The sequence below is a fragment of the Copadichromis virginalis genome, linkage group LG6 (assembly GCF_057382275.1).
Source record: "Copadichromis virginalis isolate Kocher_CV1m ecotype Utaka linkage group LG6, C_Virginalis_male_GT1.1, whole genome shotgun sequence".
NCBI classification, from domain to species: Eukaryota; Metazoa; Chordata; class Actinopteri; order Cichliformes; family Cichlidae; genus Copadichromis; species Copadichromis virginalis.
In genome coordinates this window covers 14,340,779-14,358,485 of record NC_140623.1, presented here as the reverse complement: position 1 = coordinate 14,358,485, position 17,707 = coordinate 14,340,779, and the positions used below count along the sequence as shown (strand labels likewise).

At 40.8% G+C, this 17,707-nt stretch overlaps 2 protein-coding genes across 5 annotated transcripts; one reads left to right on the top strand and one right to left on the bottom strand.

Annotated features, from left to right (window-relative positions):
- Nucleotides 1–971: 971 nt before the first annotated feature.
- abcg2b (ATP-binding cassette, sub-family G (WHITE), member 2b) lies at nucleotides 972–10,807 on the bottom strand. Of its 4 annotated transcripts, none has more exons than XM_085458811.1 (16): nucleotides 10,508–10,759; nucleotides 9,769–9,941; nucleotides 8,778–8,837; nucleotides 8,567–8,684; nucleotides 8,330–8,485; nucleotides 7,857–8,014; nucleotides 7,476–7,627; nucleotides 7,038–7,130; nucleotides 6,323–6,474; nucleotides 5,896–6,047; nucleotides 4,052–4,141; nucleotides 2,744–2,868; nucleotides 2,016–2,170; nucleotides 1,846–1,935; nucleotides 1,672–1,724; nucleotides 972–1,584 (listed from the first exon to the last, which is right to left on the bottom strand). In XM_085458811.1, the coding sequence occupies exons 1-16, from the start codon at nucleotides 10,742–10,744 to the stop codon at nucleotides 1,437–1,439; spliced, it is 2,112 nt and encodes a 703-aa protein (XP_085314937.1). In that variant the 5' UTR covers nucleotides 10,745–10,759; the 3' UTR covers nucleotides 972–1,436. The 4 variants fall into 4 exon arrangements, with proteins under 4 accessions (XP_085314937.1, XP_085314938.1, XP_085314939.1 ...); XM_085458812.1 differs by having other exon boundaries at nucleotides 9,769–9,872; XM_085458813.1 differs by lacking the exon at nucleotides 10,508–10,759 and adding an exon at nucleotides 10,073–10,297.
- Nucleotides 10,808–11,160: 353 nt separating this feature from the next.
- hapstr1b (HUWE1 associated protein modifying stress responses b) lies at nucleotides 11,161–16,837 on the top strand. The gene is made up of 4 exons (XM_085458810.1): nucleotides 11,161–11,608; nucleotides 14,555–14,635; nucleotides 14,756–15,031; nucleotides 15,125–16,837. Exons 1-4 carry the CDS (start codon nucleotides 11,413–11,415, stop codon nucleotides 15,361–15,363), a joined length of 792 nt encoding a protein of 263 aa, XP_085314936.1. The 5' UTR covers nucleotides 11,161–11,412; the 3' UTR covers nucleotides 15,364–16,837.
- The last annotated feature ends 870 nt before the right edge of the window (nucleotides 16,838–17,707 follow it).

Genomic DNA, 17,707 nt, shown 5'->3' with positions numbered 1-17,707 from the left:
GCGCAACAAATTCTGGATCCTTTGCTTTTAGTTAGCATTAGCAGCACATCCTACGTCCATGTGAAAGTACCTTTATGCTGAGCACTGACTCACAGCAATGTTCCCGGGTCAGCCCGGACTTTGTGTTAAACTAATCCTAAAGTAATAATGGTATTTCTAACCACTGATATACCACAACTTTATCCTTTCAACAGCTACTGAAAGTTAGGGGACCTAGCTGCTATCAGAAATTTTTATAGAGATCCTCCAGCTTCAAACTGTATTACCCTTCAAGGACCTGCAGTTCAAAAAAGCACCCCCTCCGACAGCCAAACCCATCTGTTCTCTGATTGGATAGTTACATTTGTGATTGACATGACATTGGCCAATCAGATGAAAGGAAGAAAAATCGGGTCAAAATTCGTACTTGTAACTTGTAGAGTTTGACACAGTTTTTTTTGGCTAAGTCCACATACAAATCTTTTTACACACACACACACACACACACACACACACACACACACACACACACACACACACACACACTTTACACATACAAATCCTGATTTACAAGTACAAATTATTTATGACCACAATTTGAGCCCATAAAGGAGGGTGTAATTTTGGACTTTTACACTGAAGTCATTACATAAGATATAACAATTAAATGAAAGTCTTGATGCAAGCTCAATCATCAAGGTAAGCAAATCCCAGAAAGTTGTTTATCTGGAGGTTATGTTTCCAGTGGGAGAAATATTTCCTCACTCATCCAAGTGACTTCTTAAGAAATGACATGTTTCTCCCACTGAAAACTCAAAGTCCAGATGAACAAAACATCCTGGAATTAAATGACAGAAAAAATGAATGTTTTTCATTGTCTCTTTAGAAATATCATTTTTTTATAATGTAAAAAAAATAAACAAATAGGATATTTTCTGAGAATTAACAAAAACTTTCAGTTTTGTAATTACAGGAGAGTCTGAGCAATGAGCTAAACCAAATTTTTCTTTAATTTAACACTTTTTTTTTTATTTGTGCTGACAGGTTTCTTCCATCTACTCTGACAACATTTCTTTATCATGCAAAAAACTTTGAGATACTATTGAAATTTCACTTGTTTTTCTTCTATGATATTCCAAGGGACTTTAAATGGACAGTTAGACGTCTTTACAATGACAGAAAGAGGAATTTCACTAGTGTGGTCCACTTAACATCAATGTGGGCAGCATGTGACCCGGGATGTAAAATGAGTCTGACATCCCTGCTTTAGAGCTTAAGTGAGTAAAAGATTTTAAATGTAATGTTTTACAGTATAAATTGATCTGAAATAATAAATAATAGTAAAAGAAAGCTCAGTCTGGTGGAACTATACAAAACTCTCCAGTGTTGCTTTTTTTGTTGTTGTTGTTAAATTACTAAGAAATATACTTTGCTGCTTATGGACACATGAATGGGCATCATTTCCAGCGGTTGATTCGTCGCAACTGGACGTAGGCCAGGCACATGCAGACAAATATGATTCCCAGCAAGGCCACCACGTTCCTCCAGAAGCCCCACACGGAGTAGTCGATACCTTGCTGTTCCAGGAAATATTCCCCTGAGATGCTGAAGCACAAGACACAAAGACACATTTAATCTGTGTGTGCAAGTGTGTGCATAAGTTTTAAACAGTAGCTACGTTATTTCACTCACGCTGTGTTGTTGCTGTACAAAAACAGTCCTTTCAGCTCGTTAATGTATAGAGCCTAAGAAAGAGAGACAAAGAGATCAGGCTGAACAACCTCCTCACTTCACATAAAGGCACATTCAGCCCCAGTGGTCTCATTCTCACACACAAATCCTCCTCCCTTGCTTTCCGTGTCTTACATCCAATCCATATTTGAAGATACTGATCCATTTCACCCAAGAGAGCCAGCTCAGCATGGCATTGAGATTGACGAGAAAACCACCAAAGACCTAAAACATAAAGAGGGAATGAAACTCTTAAGTGCCTATTCCTCTCTTGTACATGTCATATATGAGTCTTAGCATCTCACCATCATGAAGACGAAGGGCAAAGCAATGAGGATGTTTGCCATCGCAAATGTAGAAACGCTCGCTGAGACGAGGAAGGCCAGACCAACTCCTGCCAGACTGACCAGAGACATGGTCAGAGCGAAACAGAGGAACGTCTCAAAGGCAGGCTTCAACCCTGAAGGAATGGTGGACACGTGCACACAGGAAGACAGGAAATTATTGAGCGGGCTGCTCCTGGCACAGTGGCAGTGAGATCAAATGGAAGCTTCCAAATGAAAATTAATCAACAGCGGCTCAATTAATTAGGAAGTAGATTATGGGGATCCAGATTTTATTCATCAAACCTGGAACACCCTTGAGATGAGGCTCAGCCTGTGCAGAAGGAACTGGGCTGTTTCCTTATTCACTAATTTACTGCATCCAAACTCTCACTCATACTGCAAATATTATTGCTAATATATATTGTAATATATCTATATCACTAAAGCACTTCTGGATGGATGCAAACTGCATTTCGTTGCCCTGTACCTGTGCATGTGCAATGACAATAAAGTTGAATTCTATTCTATTCTATTCTAAAACCACTCTGTGGATTTGGAGTTAGCCCTAAATAAGACATTTCATGGATGTGAATGAAACACCAGCAGCTCCTCTCTGTACTAACTGACTGTATCAGAACATCTTTCATGATACGACGCAATGTGTGTTTTGTATGTGTATGTCTGCTTGCATGCAAGGATGATGTTACCCATCATGTAGTAGGCAATTGCTGAAAACACAATGATGGGAATCATGCGATTGGGGATGAGATCAGCAAAGATCTTGGACAGGAAGTAGACGGAGGTACGGTAATAGCCGCTAGAGTTCTCATGACTGCAACAAACATTAACAGGGAAAAAAACAAACTCAAAAACAATGTGAGAGGGTGAAAAGGGTTAGATTCACTGACAATTTGAAAAACAGACTTTTTTAAGCTATATTTTATATCAAAGTGTGATGCAACTCATAAGCATGCACCTCTTCTATAATTAAGCTCACGCTAATTCATTGATGATTGAATTAAAAAAAAAAAAATGCTTTAAAAGGCAGCAACACCACACACTTGGTCAGGACATCCTGGCTATAAGTCCAGTTAGCTATCGACAACAACAGGCTGTGCTGGCAGCCACCTATCACTTGCACCCAGCAACTTTTACAGTAAATGGATTTGACAAGCTATGCTTTTAATAAAACAAACTTTAAGCCTCAGTGCAATTTAAATGGGTGAGTTATACAAAACAATTACTCCCAGTACAGATATCACGAGGAGATCAATTATCTATAAACTCGAAAACATTTTTTTTTAATTTTCACAAGACTATAAACATGTTAATTACTGCTGTGAAGTCTATTTTAACATCTACAGGGATTGACTTGCTTTTGAAAAGAGCCCCAAGTGGCATTACTGTAAATGAAATATAGCCAACAGAGCATGACTGGCTCTGCTGGAAAAATTAAAGACCCTTTGCTCTAGTCCCTTCTGTCTTTTCAGAGTACTGTTGCATTTTCCTGGTGTCCCCTGCATTTACCAGACAACTGCAGGGATCACCCAACTTTCCCAAAGTATGTTTCTGTTTATTGCTATACAACTGGTCTGAATTATATGTCGAGAAGTTTTAGAGTACATATGGTGCCAGCGACCCTTTTGGACTGACACAAGAGTGCTTTATTGGTTGTAGGAATCTGATTGGGTTCTTGTAAAAGGCTCTTTCTTTTAAGGGGTCCCTGTGCAATAGTTAGACATGTGTAGTGAACCACAGCTGAAAACACTGTATAACAAATGAACTATTTTCTCTGACTTGAGTAATAATGAATAAAAATCGCAATGTCCAGTTGTTTTTGGAATGTCGTGTAACCTCTATGAAAACAAAACTACATGCCTTGTTTTTATGATTTATCATCTCTGTAACTATGGTGGATTTAAGAATATAGCAGCTTTGGCTTTGACTGAAGAAAAATACAGAATAGCACAAGTCACACTTCTAAAGGGCACACATAAGCTTAATGTCTCACTCACATGAAGATCGCCCTTTCATTTATAAAGAGTTCAACAGCAGAAAGATTCCCAAACACCATGTTGATGATAAGGAAGAAGAACGCTCCACTCCTGCCATTAAAAGACAAAAGAGACAATGGTTTAAAAAGTTAAGAACATGTCAGCCATGATACATTACTGTGAAAATTATTTGTCACACCTACATGTGTCATCAAACAAATGTTAACATTAGACAAATATAAGCAGAGTAAATGTAAAATGCAGGATTTCATTTAGCCATCCATCCATCCATTTTCTTCCGCTTATCCGGGGCCAGGTCGCCAGGGCAGCAGCCCAAGCAGAGAAGCCCAGACCTCCCTCTTCCCAGCCACCTCCTCCAGTATATCTGGGGGAACACCAAGGCGTTCCCAGGCCAGCCGAGAGATACCCTGCCCTGGGGCCTCCTCCCGGTGGGACATGCCCGGAACACCTCACCCAGGAGGCATCCTTGTCAGATGCCCGAACCACCTCAGCTGGCTCCTTTCGATGTGGAGGAGCAGCGGCTCTATTCTGAGCCTCTTCTGAATGGCCGAACTTCTCACCCTATCTCTAAGAGAGAGGCCAGCCACCCTTCGGAGGAAGCCCATTTCCGCCGCTTGTATTCGCGATCTCATTCATTTATTCAGGATTTCATTTATTAAGAGGGAAATAAACTATCTAAACCTCCCTGACACTGTGTGAAAATGATTTGCCCCTCAGAACATCCAAAAAAACTGCAGGTCTCACTTGTCTCAGTTAAGCTCAGTCTTCATGATTCAATAAGAAAGAGACTGGGGAAAAAAAATGGCATCCATGGGGGAGTCAAGTGGAAAAAAACAGCGACCACAAAGAACATAAATGCTTGTGTCACATTTACCAAAAAACATCTTGATTATCCACAAAACCCTAACCACAAAAATACTCTGGGTTGATGAGACAAACGCTGAACTCTTTGGAAGGTTTGAGTCCAGTTGCATCTGCATAAAAGTGACCCAGTATTTCATGACAAGAACATTATACTGACAGTCAAACATGGTGGTGGTAGTGTGACGGTCTGGGGCTGTTTTTCTGTTTCAGGGCAGCTTGCTGTAATTGATGGAAACATGAATTCTGCTCTCTACCAGAAACATCCTGAAGGAGAATGTGTCACCATCAGTTCATGCCCCGAATCTCACGAGCACACTTGAGTTATACAGAAGGACAATGACTAAGAACACACCACAAAATCCACCTCTGAATGGCCAAAAAAAGGTTTTGGCGTGGTCTAGTCAAAGTCTGGACTTAAATCAGATTGATATGCTTTGGCATGACCATAAACCTCAAACAACTCACGGTGTAAAATGCTCCAACGTGGCTGAATTAAAACAATTCTGTGCAGAAGAGTGGGCCAAAATTTCTTCATAGCACTGTAAAAAAACCCATTAGAAGTTATCGCAAATGCTTGATTGCATGTCTTGCTGCCAAGGGTGGCACAACCAGTTATTAGTTTTAGGGGGGAATCACTGTTTCACACAGGGCCATGTAGGTTTGGATAGATTATTCCCTTAATAAATAAAATCATCATTTGAAAACTGCATTTTGTGTTTACTCGGGTTATCTTCATCTAACATTAAAATTTGTTTGACGATCGGAAACATAAGTGCGACAAATATGCAAATAAATATGAAAATCAGGAGGTAGGCAAATACTATTTGACTATCTGGAACCAAGTGGCCTTCACAGTAGCGGCCCTGCAATAATTCCCTACAACAATATACGGTTAAAAACATTTTAAATTATATTATGTGGAATACAGAGGTGAAAATGGAGCAGATACCCTGAATTAAACAAAGCACACTGTTGTGTACCTGTTCTGTAAAGCCTCGGGCAGTGTCAGGGGCATTTGGTAATAAATGAGTCCCACAAGAATGGCAAAGAAGATGTTGAGAGCCAGTTGGGCGTAGGAGGTCTGAGGGTTCCTCAGAGTGTTCAACACTGTCCTGCCACACACCACACGCATCTAGCTCACGCACACACAGATGCACCACACACACAGACACAAAGAGGATAATTATCAACATTTTTTATGAGTAGACAGTAAAACTGAGTCGGATCAGCACACAGCCAAGCACACTGAGATAACAGCTGGCTCGTAAACTCTGTGACATAACCTAATAAACTCACGTCTGCTTCTGTTAATCATTAAACTAATGAGACCTGAGATTTCCAACAACCAGAAAATAATCTATCATTTTAAAATTAAAAAATGTTCTCTGCAACTGACGATTTGCTCACCTGATAGAAGAAAGAGGTGGCGTAGTTGGCCGGCTTGTCTTCACCTGTGACCCCGTCAACAATGCTCTGGTTCACATGGTCCAGCTCCTCCATCATATTCTGGTACAGCTGGGACTGCTGATACTTTATTGCTAAGGGGTTTTTGCAATTCTCTTGGGTGAGAGAGGAAATCACGGTGTCAAGTTAAGGACAGCATAATAAAAACATGGATTTATAACAGCCACCCAAGAAATCTAAGTGAGATGGGTTTGGAGATGTAAAACTGAGCAATTACTCCAGAAGTGCTTAGTTACGTAACACAAACCTTCCTTTACGTCACGTTAAGTAAACCTAGCTGCCTCCCAACTCAAAGTTCAAACATGCTGCACAAACATGAGCTTGGTTTGTAATAAGTGAGGCTTTTATAGCCGCCCAGTATGCGGCAGGTTGTGTTATGAAGCAAAAACATTGTAGAATATAGTTTTTGAAATGCTGTTGGAGCAATCTGTGACCGACATGTCTAAAACTGTAACTTCACCAATAACTTTATCCAACATTGATTTTTTTTTCTTACTCACGAAGCACCAAACCATGCTTGGATATTTAACTGGTGTTACAAAGAGTGATTTGTCTATTTTAGAAGGTTGTCTTTGTGTGTGTCTCTCAGCAAAAAGTAGTTGGTGGTTGGAGAAGCGAAGTAGGAGAACATTTTTTTTAACTGTGAATTATTACTTACCTGCCATGTCCCATTGTACTGTTGATTTTGTTTCTCCATTTGTGATGTCCATGAAGAAGTCAGCTGGATTGTTGAAAGGCTCAATCTGATAGCCTGTGCAAAGCACACACAGACATACTGATAAAACCTCATTCAACTTTAAAAGCATACAAAATCTGGATTTGAGGAAGTGCTACATCCATTCATGAATCCAAGAACCCAGTTCAGGGCTGGATTATCTAAATAATCTCAGATCATTTTCACACTGTAGAACAAAGTTAAGTATGAACATATAAATATAAAACAGGACTTAAGTCATGCCCTGACTTCTGACCTCATTCAGCAGCTCATATACTGTATATTTCCCTTTGGTATTCAACTGCTCATCATTTTTTATAGGATTCTCAGTCAGAGTCTTCCAACTTTTACAGTAAATATACAAACTCATGCATTACATACCAAGGTCTGTGAAGTACATCAGGGCATGGTCTGCTGCTCCTGCATACACCACCTCCCCTTTATGCATCAGTGTGAGGTGGTCAAACTGTTTGAAGATGGAGTATCGGGGTTGGTGGATGGAGAAGATCACAGTCTTGCCTCTTCTGGACAACCTTCATACATTTTTGGACATTTTTATTACACAGACGGCAGTAGATGGTGACATAAAGAGATCATTTACACCAGAAACACCAGCATAGTGTAAATGTGAACTAAAGATAGCAATGAACAGCACGCTGCTGTTTGACTCTACCTAATTTTATACAGCGTGCTTCGGTTTTGTGTTATTTGTGTCTTTTGTGTATGTGTGTAATGAGTGATAGTTAAGTAGCTGCGCTGTACTTGTGTAGTAGACCGATGATGCAATTTGCAGTGTTAGAATCCAAGCCAGTGGTCGGCTCATCCAGAAACAGCAGAGAGGGAGACGTGATGAGCTCCATCCCAATGCTGCACCGCTTCCTCTCCCCTCCTGATACACCACGCAGAAACTCCGTACCTATCTGAATACACACACGCAAAACTTGCTTTGCATCTAAAATGTGCAAAAAGGACAAACTAGAGTGATACTTCTGTTATAAAGTTTGATTTTTCAAAATAAAATGGGAGAGTAACTTTTCTTGTATGTAAGTTACACCAAAACACCAAACTTCAATGTATTTTTGTAGCGATTATATACAGTTTAGTTGGTACTGTGGTCTCATAGTAATAGGATTTAAAAAGCACTAATGATAAGTTATTTTGCATAAAATACTGTAAGATTTTTTGATATTTCCTCTACAGTTTAAAAAAAGTAGTTTGTGCATGGTGCTCTGTACCTTAGTGTCAGCACAGTCTGTAAGGCCCAAGTCTTCTATGATGGTGTTTACTTGCTGGTGTTTATCTACTGTGGAGTGATCCTTAGGGTTCAGACGCAAGTTGGCACTGAAAAGCAGGTTCTCTCTCACGCTCAGAGTCCCCATCAGAATATCATCCTGGAACCAAAAGGGCGACGTAGATAAACCACTCACCAGTGTGTGATGTTAAAAAATATGCATCTGTTTGCATCTGTGTACCTGAACCACGTAGGCAGAGCTGAGCCTCAGGTCAGACGTGACGACTTTGCCGTTCACCAATACATTTCCCTGACGCAGTCCAGCTGGATTTTTCCTCCCTGCAAGTACATCCAGGAGTCTGCGATCAGGATAAAAAAAACAAAACACATCATTGGGTGGCCTGTTCATGCTTATAAACTACTGACTATGTATTTGCAGGGAAATGTCTTACGATGTTTTACCGCTTCCTGTGGCACCCATGATGGCATTCATCCCCGGTCTTATGATCCCACTGCAGCAAGTCATGCAATGCTTTAGTGATCCTTAATACATAATCCACAAGATACATTCTTTCTACTCAAGCATTGGAGGTTATACTGTTCATTTCTTTCAATGCTTTCTGCAAAATGCAGAAAATAAAAGAAGATGACAATGCTATGAAAATAAAACGCTACGGCCAAACACATACATGTGTACTTTTAGCATTCTAAGTTACAGCATATTGAAAAAGTAGAGCTACAACTGAAAACTAATGTTATTTACACTTTTATTGCCTGATTGACCTGTACACATTAAAGAATTAAAGGAAAAATCAACACAAAGTGACTTAGCAAGGTGATAGACCAAAACACGTCACTAGAACAGACTCACTGCACCTCAGTATTCCTTAGTCATGGCACATTAGGTCTCTAGAAATCTACTTGAGGGGTAAACCCCATTCTTTTCAAAGATACTGACCAATGTGACCCAAAGTCTACCATAGGCGTTTAGGTAGTTGGGATCTGGTGATTGCAACTGCCATATTTTATTGATATTTTCATGATCATCAAGCCATTCAGTGACACTGCTTAATAAATATGAACTCAAGTGGATCCAAGTCAAGGAGCATAAAAGAAACCACCTATAGTTTTGTTTTTTGTTTTTTTGAATTTGTCACTCATATATTTAGGTGTAATGAGAGTGAATCCAGTCTGGCTCAGGTTTTTAACCTGCCAGAACATCTTTGACTCTTTTCCTGATTAACAACAGAACAACGTATAAGCTCAAAAAGAACAACGTGGAAAGTGCATAGAGTATTTCTATGAGACCAGCGTAAAAACGTTGACTGTCACATGCTATAGTTCCAGCATGTTATCGGTCACCACACAGTAATAAAGCTGTTATATCACATAAAAGTATATGTAGATACATTCACATTCTCCCGGGTAACCAGCATGTCCTACCTCACATCATGGAGGATGATCTTTTCGGGCCCCATCTTGCGGCAGAACTTTGTTTCTTGAACACAGTAGAGGAGGTTGCTGAATGTGACAGTTGGACCCCGGTCCTGAAAGTAGTCGTAGTCATCAACACGGATACTATTCTCCCCCTTAGTCATGTTCAAAGAATGGAGTTGCTAGCAGAAAGAGAGGAAAAGAGAGTCTGGAAGCTGGGTTCAAAAGAGAGAAGCAGTCTGGCACAGAGACCTGTGCAGGCTGAAGGAGATACAGGTGAGTGAAAATGTAACCAAAAGATATCTCTTATTACCCATCGGAACTTTGGACTCTCTCAATCCTTAAAGAGTTGTGGCTTACTGTGATCATGTGGCACTGAACTCTCCCATTCAAAATCACAAGCACAGCAGTAATTCCACCCATGAGCATTACAATCTATGCAAGTAATTTGATGGCAGCTGGTGATATGCGTATAGTATAATGCTGATTACCCCTATGAAAGTATTGCAGATGTCAGCCATTCTACCATACCTATACGTTAATACATGTTTATTTATACAGGTAATTTATACACAGTACGATTATTCATATTCATGAAGGCGACAGCAGTATTAATGCCAGCAAGCACAAATTCTGTCATGGTCCTGGGTCGGTGACCCAGCGCTGTGAGTTTATTATTATTATTTTCTAGTTTATTCTGATTTTGTATTAGTTCTTTGGGTTTGGTTGTCGTGTTTATTATCCCTACCTGTGTCTCCCTCTGTGCTCTGTTCGGGTCCCCGAGTTTTGTGTTGTAAAACAGTCTGTGTGTTTCCTGTTTTACTTTGTAGGTCTGTGTCTCGTTATGTCCATTAGTTCCAGCTGTGTCCCCTCCTGTGTGCCATTTCCTGATTACCTGGTGTGTGTATTTATAGTCTGTATCTGCCTGTCCTCCTCCTCGCGTCGTCTGCGTTTCTCTGCTAATGTAACATAAATAATGCAGCATTAGGAAAAGTACTGTTTTCTGACTTCACACTTTGTGAGCTACTGTTTGAGAAAGTCTGAGTATTTAGGAGTATTTGTGTACCATGATTGTTACTTGGTCTCAGTGACTACTGTTCAGTCTACTGATACTGATCTTGAATTTAAAACGAAAACAAAGAAAAAGTATGAGCACAAACAGGGTGTCCTTAGACCTTTGACCACACTGATTACATGTACGACATTTCCATGGTCGGGCTGCCCCCTAACGCACGGAATCCACTGTAACAGGCTATAGAAAATCTTCTGGGTGGGATCAACATTGTTTTTCTCCGACAATTTGTCTTTTTGTCACCGTCCAATCAGGCTTCGTGTTCAGCATCAAGCACCGCCTATAAAATTGTTTCTACCAATCTATTTTCAGCACATTGAGATAATGGGAGGGGCAAGCTCCAGAAATTCCGAGGTGTTGTCATTGCGTTCCTCAGTTTTGTGTGTTTAGCACTGGGTGTACGGGTGGGGTGTTAAATATCTACAATGTGGCTATAACAGCAGTTCTGGCTTTTAATTTGTGTACTTTGACGTATTGTTCCGGTATAGCACAGAAAAGTATAGCACAGCCGGGAAATTAAAAATCCTGTATTTTACACGAAGGTTAGCTTATAAGCTATTAGCTAACGCCTAACGTTAGCTATGGAGGAGAGGAAAGAGGAGGGAGAAGCGGAGATCCAAGAGCACGGCCCCGAGCACTGGTTCTCGAAATGGGAACGGCAGTGCTTAGCTGAGGCGGAACAGGATGCGCCAAACGAAGAGGAGTCCGAGCAAAGCCAGCAAAAGCTGTGGCACCTCTTTCAGAACTCAGCCACGGCGGTAGCACAGCTCTACAAAGGTATGTACAGAAGATGCCGGAATTCAAGCTAAGCTAGCCGCCTGAGCTAACATTATCGCTGGGCGGAGAGACACAAAGGGCACTATTCACAGCTTTTTTTCTAAAGTACAACCGGCGTTGTTTGTCACCGTTGTAGTTTGCAGTTGGACTGGGAGGTGTATTCTTTCAAACAGAGTTTAAAATCGAGTCTTCGTCGCTTCTCGTCTTGATTATCGTGACCCTGTTCCTTTTGCTAGCTAACTATACCACATGCTAACGCTAGCAGCCGCTAACAGCCGGTCACCGTGTCAGAGCGTCGGACAACAAGGCTGAATGTAGCTCACGGTGGCCTTAGCTGTCAGAGGTCTCACTGGTTTAAGGGACTGAAAAGAAGACACGCTAAAATGTCCCCGAAATAACGGGTTAACTTGCCGGTGCGGGCGTCACGGGTTTATTACAGTTGTTCGTCGGTTATGTACACGATATGGCTTACACAAAAAGTGTTTTGTCTGCCGGTTATCAGTTATACAGCTAGTCAAAATGGCGAAACACAGGGAGGAGATGGTAGACTGAAAACAAGACATTTGTTGACGCTTAGTCTTAAATTTTTATTATAGCGGTGTTGTGGACGTCCAGAAGTTAACGACACAAAAGACGTTTTATACCAAGACGCAGTTCAGTTTCCTCTTTCTGGGTGCAATGATTTTCATTACCAGAACAAAATGGCGAAAGGATTACCATAAATGTTCTTGTTGAAAATTTGTCCTGCCCAGATATGTTTTTTTTTTTTTTTTGTTTGTTGTTGTTTTATTTTTTGTTTTTGTTTTTTGTCTTTTTTGCTCTGACAGCCTCTCATCAGGACCAGAAACTCGCTGTAAATTGTGATCCCTTAGTTATTCAGATTTGTCCTGCAGGGGTTTTTGTGTGTTAAATGCTTTAGTTGCCTCGAATTGCCTTGATCACCAGTATATGGGATTTATTTGATGTCCTATCCTCAATATTTATGGAGCTCTATTTCACCAGTACAATTACGATGTTTGTCCACCACTGTCTAGAAATCCTGCTTGGTCAGGTACTTCTGTTTACAAGACCCTCCTCCCCGTGTGTCCTAAAATCAGGAACACACCTGTACATGAATACACTTATGAGCAGCCAGTGCAGAAAAAATGTAAGAGTTTCTAGTCAGGAAAACTGCATTTATTTTTTGGGTCATGAAAATACTATCATTGCATTTCTTTTAAAAATAAAAAAACTGGAGGTAAACATCGCACAAGTTGTTGATATTCACATAATTTTACTTAAGCATCCTAAGCATATGCATAGTTTTGAGAGTTTTAGTTTTAGCCTTGAGACTTATTGTGGTGGATACTGAATTTGAAAATGCTCAAACAGTGTTTCTCAAATCTGAGGTCAATCAGCCAGTCTGCTGACTCAGTCTTTAGGGTGTCTTCCATTGTAGCCAGAAAGCTATTAATGGATATGTGGATCATGACTTCCTGTTGTGTGCGTCAGTCAGTGTTTGCAAAGACACATACATGTTAAAAGGTGACAAAGTCCATGGTTTCTTGAAGATTAAATGGTATCTATTCTTTAGCTCCATGGCACCACAGCCCTGCCGAACTAAAAGTAAAATCATTTTAGAAGCAACTCGGTGGCCATCTTGTAGCACATTTTTAGTTTCAGTCCCCATCTGTACAAGTAGGAAGAGAACCATAGCCTCAATTTCAGTCGTTAGTGGAACATTAGTTAAGACAGTAAAAACTGTTACAAAAGTTTATCATCTTCACCTTAAATAGGGTATAAAAGCGTCCCATTATAGAAAAGGAGTATACTTTAGTCATTGTAGCACAGATGCAGAAAAGTTCCAGTTACACAGTTAAAGCAGTTATGAACCTTAATGTGCACAGGTGTCAGAACTGCATTATTAAGTAATATTTTTCTTGTTTTGGCTGTTTGACAATGGGACAGCAGCCATCTGTCGCATCTCCCATTGATTTCTGGGAGTACAGATTTTCCTCATTTTTTGAACTTCAGTGCATTAACTCATTGCCATCCATTCTCCTTCAGGATTTTCTGGTAGAGAACCAAATTCATCGTTCCATCAATTACAGCAAAATCTACCTCAAGCAGCAAAGCAGCCCCAGAACATCACAGTACCACAACCATGTTTTACTGTTACAGTGCTCTTCTTTTTATGGCATTCTGTGCTGGTTTCAGCTATTGTCTCATCAGTCTACAGAACATTTTCTCAGAAGTCTTGGGGATCATGAAGATGTTTTTTGGTAAATGTGACACAAGGTGGTGGTTTTCCCCTCAACTCTCCCATGGGTGTCAATTTTGCCCACTCTTTCTTATTGTTTATATTATGAACTCTGGCCTGAACTGAACCAAATTAGGCCAAATTGTTTAGATGATGATCTTGGTAGTTTTGTGACCTCCTGGATGAGTGTGTACGTTCCTGGAGTAATATTGGTAGGCCGGCCACTCCTGGCGAGGTTCACCACTGTGTTTTCTCCATTTGTGTATAATGATCTCATTGTGATTCACCTTTAGAAGTGCTTTTGAAACCACTTTTAGGCTGATAGAAACATAGTCATTGATATCTTGGCTATTGAGTTTCCTTAGTCATGGCATCATTTGTTGCTTTTTGATATCTTTTGAAGCCTACTTCATTTTGTCAGAGAGGTGTTTTAACATTTTTTATTTATTTATTTTTTAAAGAGGGGACAAACACTTTTCCATGGGACTATATAAAGTCTCAGATAAAAATCAAAATACCAGCAGACCACAAACCGAACCCGTTGCTGCAATTTGACCTTTTCTACACGTTATGCATCTGTTTATAGAGTAGATATTTATGTATTGCTCATTTAATTTTCTGTTCGTTCACTTGGTTTTTAGCTCTCATTTCTTTTTGTTTGTCTGCCTTTTGTTCTTGTCGCTAAAGAATAATTTTGTAATTCACAGATCGAGTATGTCAACAGCAAGGACTCTCCCTCTGGGTGCCCTTCCAAAATGCAGCCACAGCTGTCACTAATCTGTATAAAGGCAAGTAAAATGATACTGTTAACCATTATGTGGTTCAGCCTTTTTATAGCATTTTATATGTACAAGTTGCGATTGTTGTGTCCAGAGATACTGAAATTAGGCATCCTTGTATGTCATCAGAGAGTATGGAGGCCCGCCAGCGGAGCTATGACCTGGGCATCCACTTAGGCTATCAGCGCAGGAATAAAGAGGTGATTGCATGGGCGAAAAAACGCAGAAGAACTATAAGACGAGAAGAACTCATTAGCTTCCTGTGTGGCAAAGTTCCACCTCCTCGTACAGCTCGCGCCCCACCCAGAGTTTCCATGGTATCTGCGAGCAGACCGTCACCTTCGGAGACTGGCAGCTCAGTGGAGACCGACCTGCAACCCTTTAGAGAGGCCATCGCACTGCATGGTTAGTCAAAGCACCTGAACGCTTTATGAAGTTGCAAGGCTCGAATTCATATAAGTTGTCTTATTCTTTTTTTCCCCATCTCTTCTTTTCCAGGCCTTAGTGGTGCCATGGCCAGCATCTCTGTGCGTTCTGGTCCTCCTGGTTCCCCAACTCACCCTGCACAGTCTCTCAGTCGTCGTAGGAACGGGCTTCATGATGTGGACCTCAACACCTTCATAGCTGAGGAGATGGCACTCCATTTAGATTCCACCACCAATCGTAAACGAGGCCCTGCCCCCTGTAGTGATGTCATCACAGACTCACCCACGCATAAACGTAACCGGATGCTCTGAACTCTTCCCACACCACTGATCCCTCCTCTGTCTGCTCCTCAGTGGCCAACTGGACAGCCGATGGGGACTCGCGCCTTGGCCAACCACTGAAATCTTCCTTAGTCGCAATGCTACAAATAAAGAAAAAACTGTTCTCAGCGTACATATTTAGCCCCTCCTTTAACCCACTCATTTTCTCAGCAGGAAATTTGGTGTTGTCTCACACGTCCTCTCAGTGGTAGAGTTCTGTTCCTTTTAGCAGATTTACTTTCCTGTTTGTTAGCCCTCTGTCGATCTGATACCGAGGCAAGCACACGTTACACTTGAAGTTCTCGACGTGCAGAATGTTCAGTTGAGATGGTGGTTGTTGTTTTTTTTGTTTTGTTTTTTTGGGGGGTGGGGGGTGGGGTTCTGGCCGGGCTCCTTTGTGCTTCACATTCAGTGATCAGATGGACCAGACTGTTGCCTGCAGTTTGCGGTTATCTTCCCCTCTTTCCTCAGGCATACTTCCTCCTCTTTTGAGTGCTCGCCAAACCAGACTGAATCCGGGCTCCTTGGGAGGCCAAACTGCCTCCCTGCCGCGTGGCTCAACTCAAAACGCTTTTCAGCGTGTGCATCTCATTCTGCTGCTGTGTTTGTGTATCTGACAGCAGAAATGCCACTTACTGTGTCGTACTTGTCTTCGCCTTTGAGAAAGCTGCTACAGTATCTCTGGTTTTTGTGCAACAAAGAGTGTGTGTGCGCGTGTGTGTGTACACTTGTGGACGCAGGGTTCTGGCAAATTCAGTTTCCACTTCACAATTTTCTCTTTTATGAAATTCATCCCATTTTATTTTTCTTCAGTTGCTCTTTACAGTCCAAGCAAGGGTTTTATCACGAAGCAGGTCATTCATATCCACACAGATAAGTGGGGTGACGGGGTGGGGAAAGTGAGATGCATCTTATGTCTTTTATCTCTGCATTTTCTTTTTCTAACCATGCTGTTACCTGTTGTAACGTTACAAATAATACAAATGCGCTACGCACAGTTTCCATATCAGCGTCCAGGAGAACTCGATACAACACAGGCTCTCAAATTTTTTGCATTCTGAGCAGTAACAGTGTTTCAAAGGCTGCATCTTTGTTTGCATATGACCCAACAGTAACTGGGAGACTGTTGCCAATAACTCGTCTCTTGTTTTACAACCCTTTCACACCTGTGACTTCAGCTTTAAATCTAGAAAATTACAGGGGGCAGCTGCCTGTGAGCTAGTGGAGGGCCGATGGCTGTGATATTTTACTTTAGCCCGCTCATGGACTATTGGGTGTGTTGAGTCAACAAGGCACTTGTTTTTGCTGATTTCACACTGCTTTGTGATACAATCTTGTGTAATGTGTGTACATAACATGTAGGTGCTGTTATATGTGGTACATTATTGTAAAAAGGAGTGCAAATCCATTAGGATGTCCATGTACAATAACAATTCTGACATTAAAGAACAGTACAAGTGTTCAACTTGTTTGAGTTTTCTCACAGTTATGTTCCTTGTGTTTAGTGCAGGAGGAGTTTTTCTCGTTTCTGTGGTATTTTAATAAAATGCCTCAGTTGTTGGTCATAAAAGAACACTAAAGGGTAGGACGAAGTGGAGAAACCTGAGCCTTTCAGGTGTTAGCTGTCGCAGTGCTTCTCTGTTAACTCATGCCTTTTTCATTTGATACCAAGAATAAAGGATCATCTGAATGCTGCGCTCAGTCTGCAGAAGCAGGTTACCTCGGTTTGTTAACATTGTGCAATTCATTGTTGCCACCACAGGGGGGTGACAAACTACATGCTACTGCTTTAAGAGTTTTAAGCAGACACTTCCATGACAGGAGTTTGTTTTAATAAAAACAATCTCGTTAATCTAGAAGAAATTCTTACATGCAAATTTGTAAATTGGCAGCATTTACACACAGGGAGGTGTGTTGAAGGGCAAACAAAGATAAACAACAAATATGAATACCAGGGGAAGAACAAGCTGCAAGTGAGCAATGCTAGTGCTGCATTTGATGAGGAACCAGGAAAAATAAAAGGAAAAGGCTAACAGCAGGATTTTTTTTTTTTGTTGTTGTTTAAAAACAACTTTTTATTCTTGTAATATTTCTCAACCTGGTAATTAGATTTTTTTTTTTTTTTCAGTTCACACAGTGAATGTAGAATATGCTTTTTGTCTCACTCTAACATCAGAAAACATGACTCTAGAATAGAATAGCTTTTTATTGTCACTGTTACAAGAACACCGAAAGGCAGTTTGGCATTTCTCCATGTGTGTCAAGTACACAGTAACAGACAAATTTACATTTACACAAGAGTTCTAGTGTTTCATCGGTTACGTGAACTAAAAAA

Excerpts from the sequence above, each read along its gene's own strand:
- hapstr1b (XM_085458810.1), top strand. The coding sequence starts at position 11,413 with ATGGAGGAGAGGAAAGAGGAGGGAGAAGCGGAGATCCAAGAGCACGGC. Across the intron at positions 11,609-14,554 it reads GGTAGCACAGCTCTACAAAG|ATCGAGTATGTCAACAGCAA; the intron begins GTATGTACAGAA and ends TGTAATTCACAG. Across the intron at positions 15,032-15,124 it reads AGAGGCCATCGCACTGCATG|GCCTTAGTGGTGCCATGGCC; the intron begins GTTAGTCAAAGC and ends CTTCTTTTCCAG.
- abcg2b (XM_085458811.1), bottom strand. The coding sequence starts at position 10,744 with ATGCTGCATTATTTATGTTACATTAGCAGAGAAACGCAGACGACGCGA. Across the intron at positions 8,486-8,566 it reads GCTCTGCCTACGTGGTTCAG|GATGATATTCTGATGGGGAC; the intron begins GTACACAGATGC and ends TTTTGGTTCCAG. Across the intron at positions 2,171-2,743 it reads AATTGCCTACTACATGATGG|GGTTGAAGCCTGCCTTTGAG; the intron begins GTAACATCATCC and ends CCATTCCTTCAG.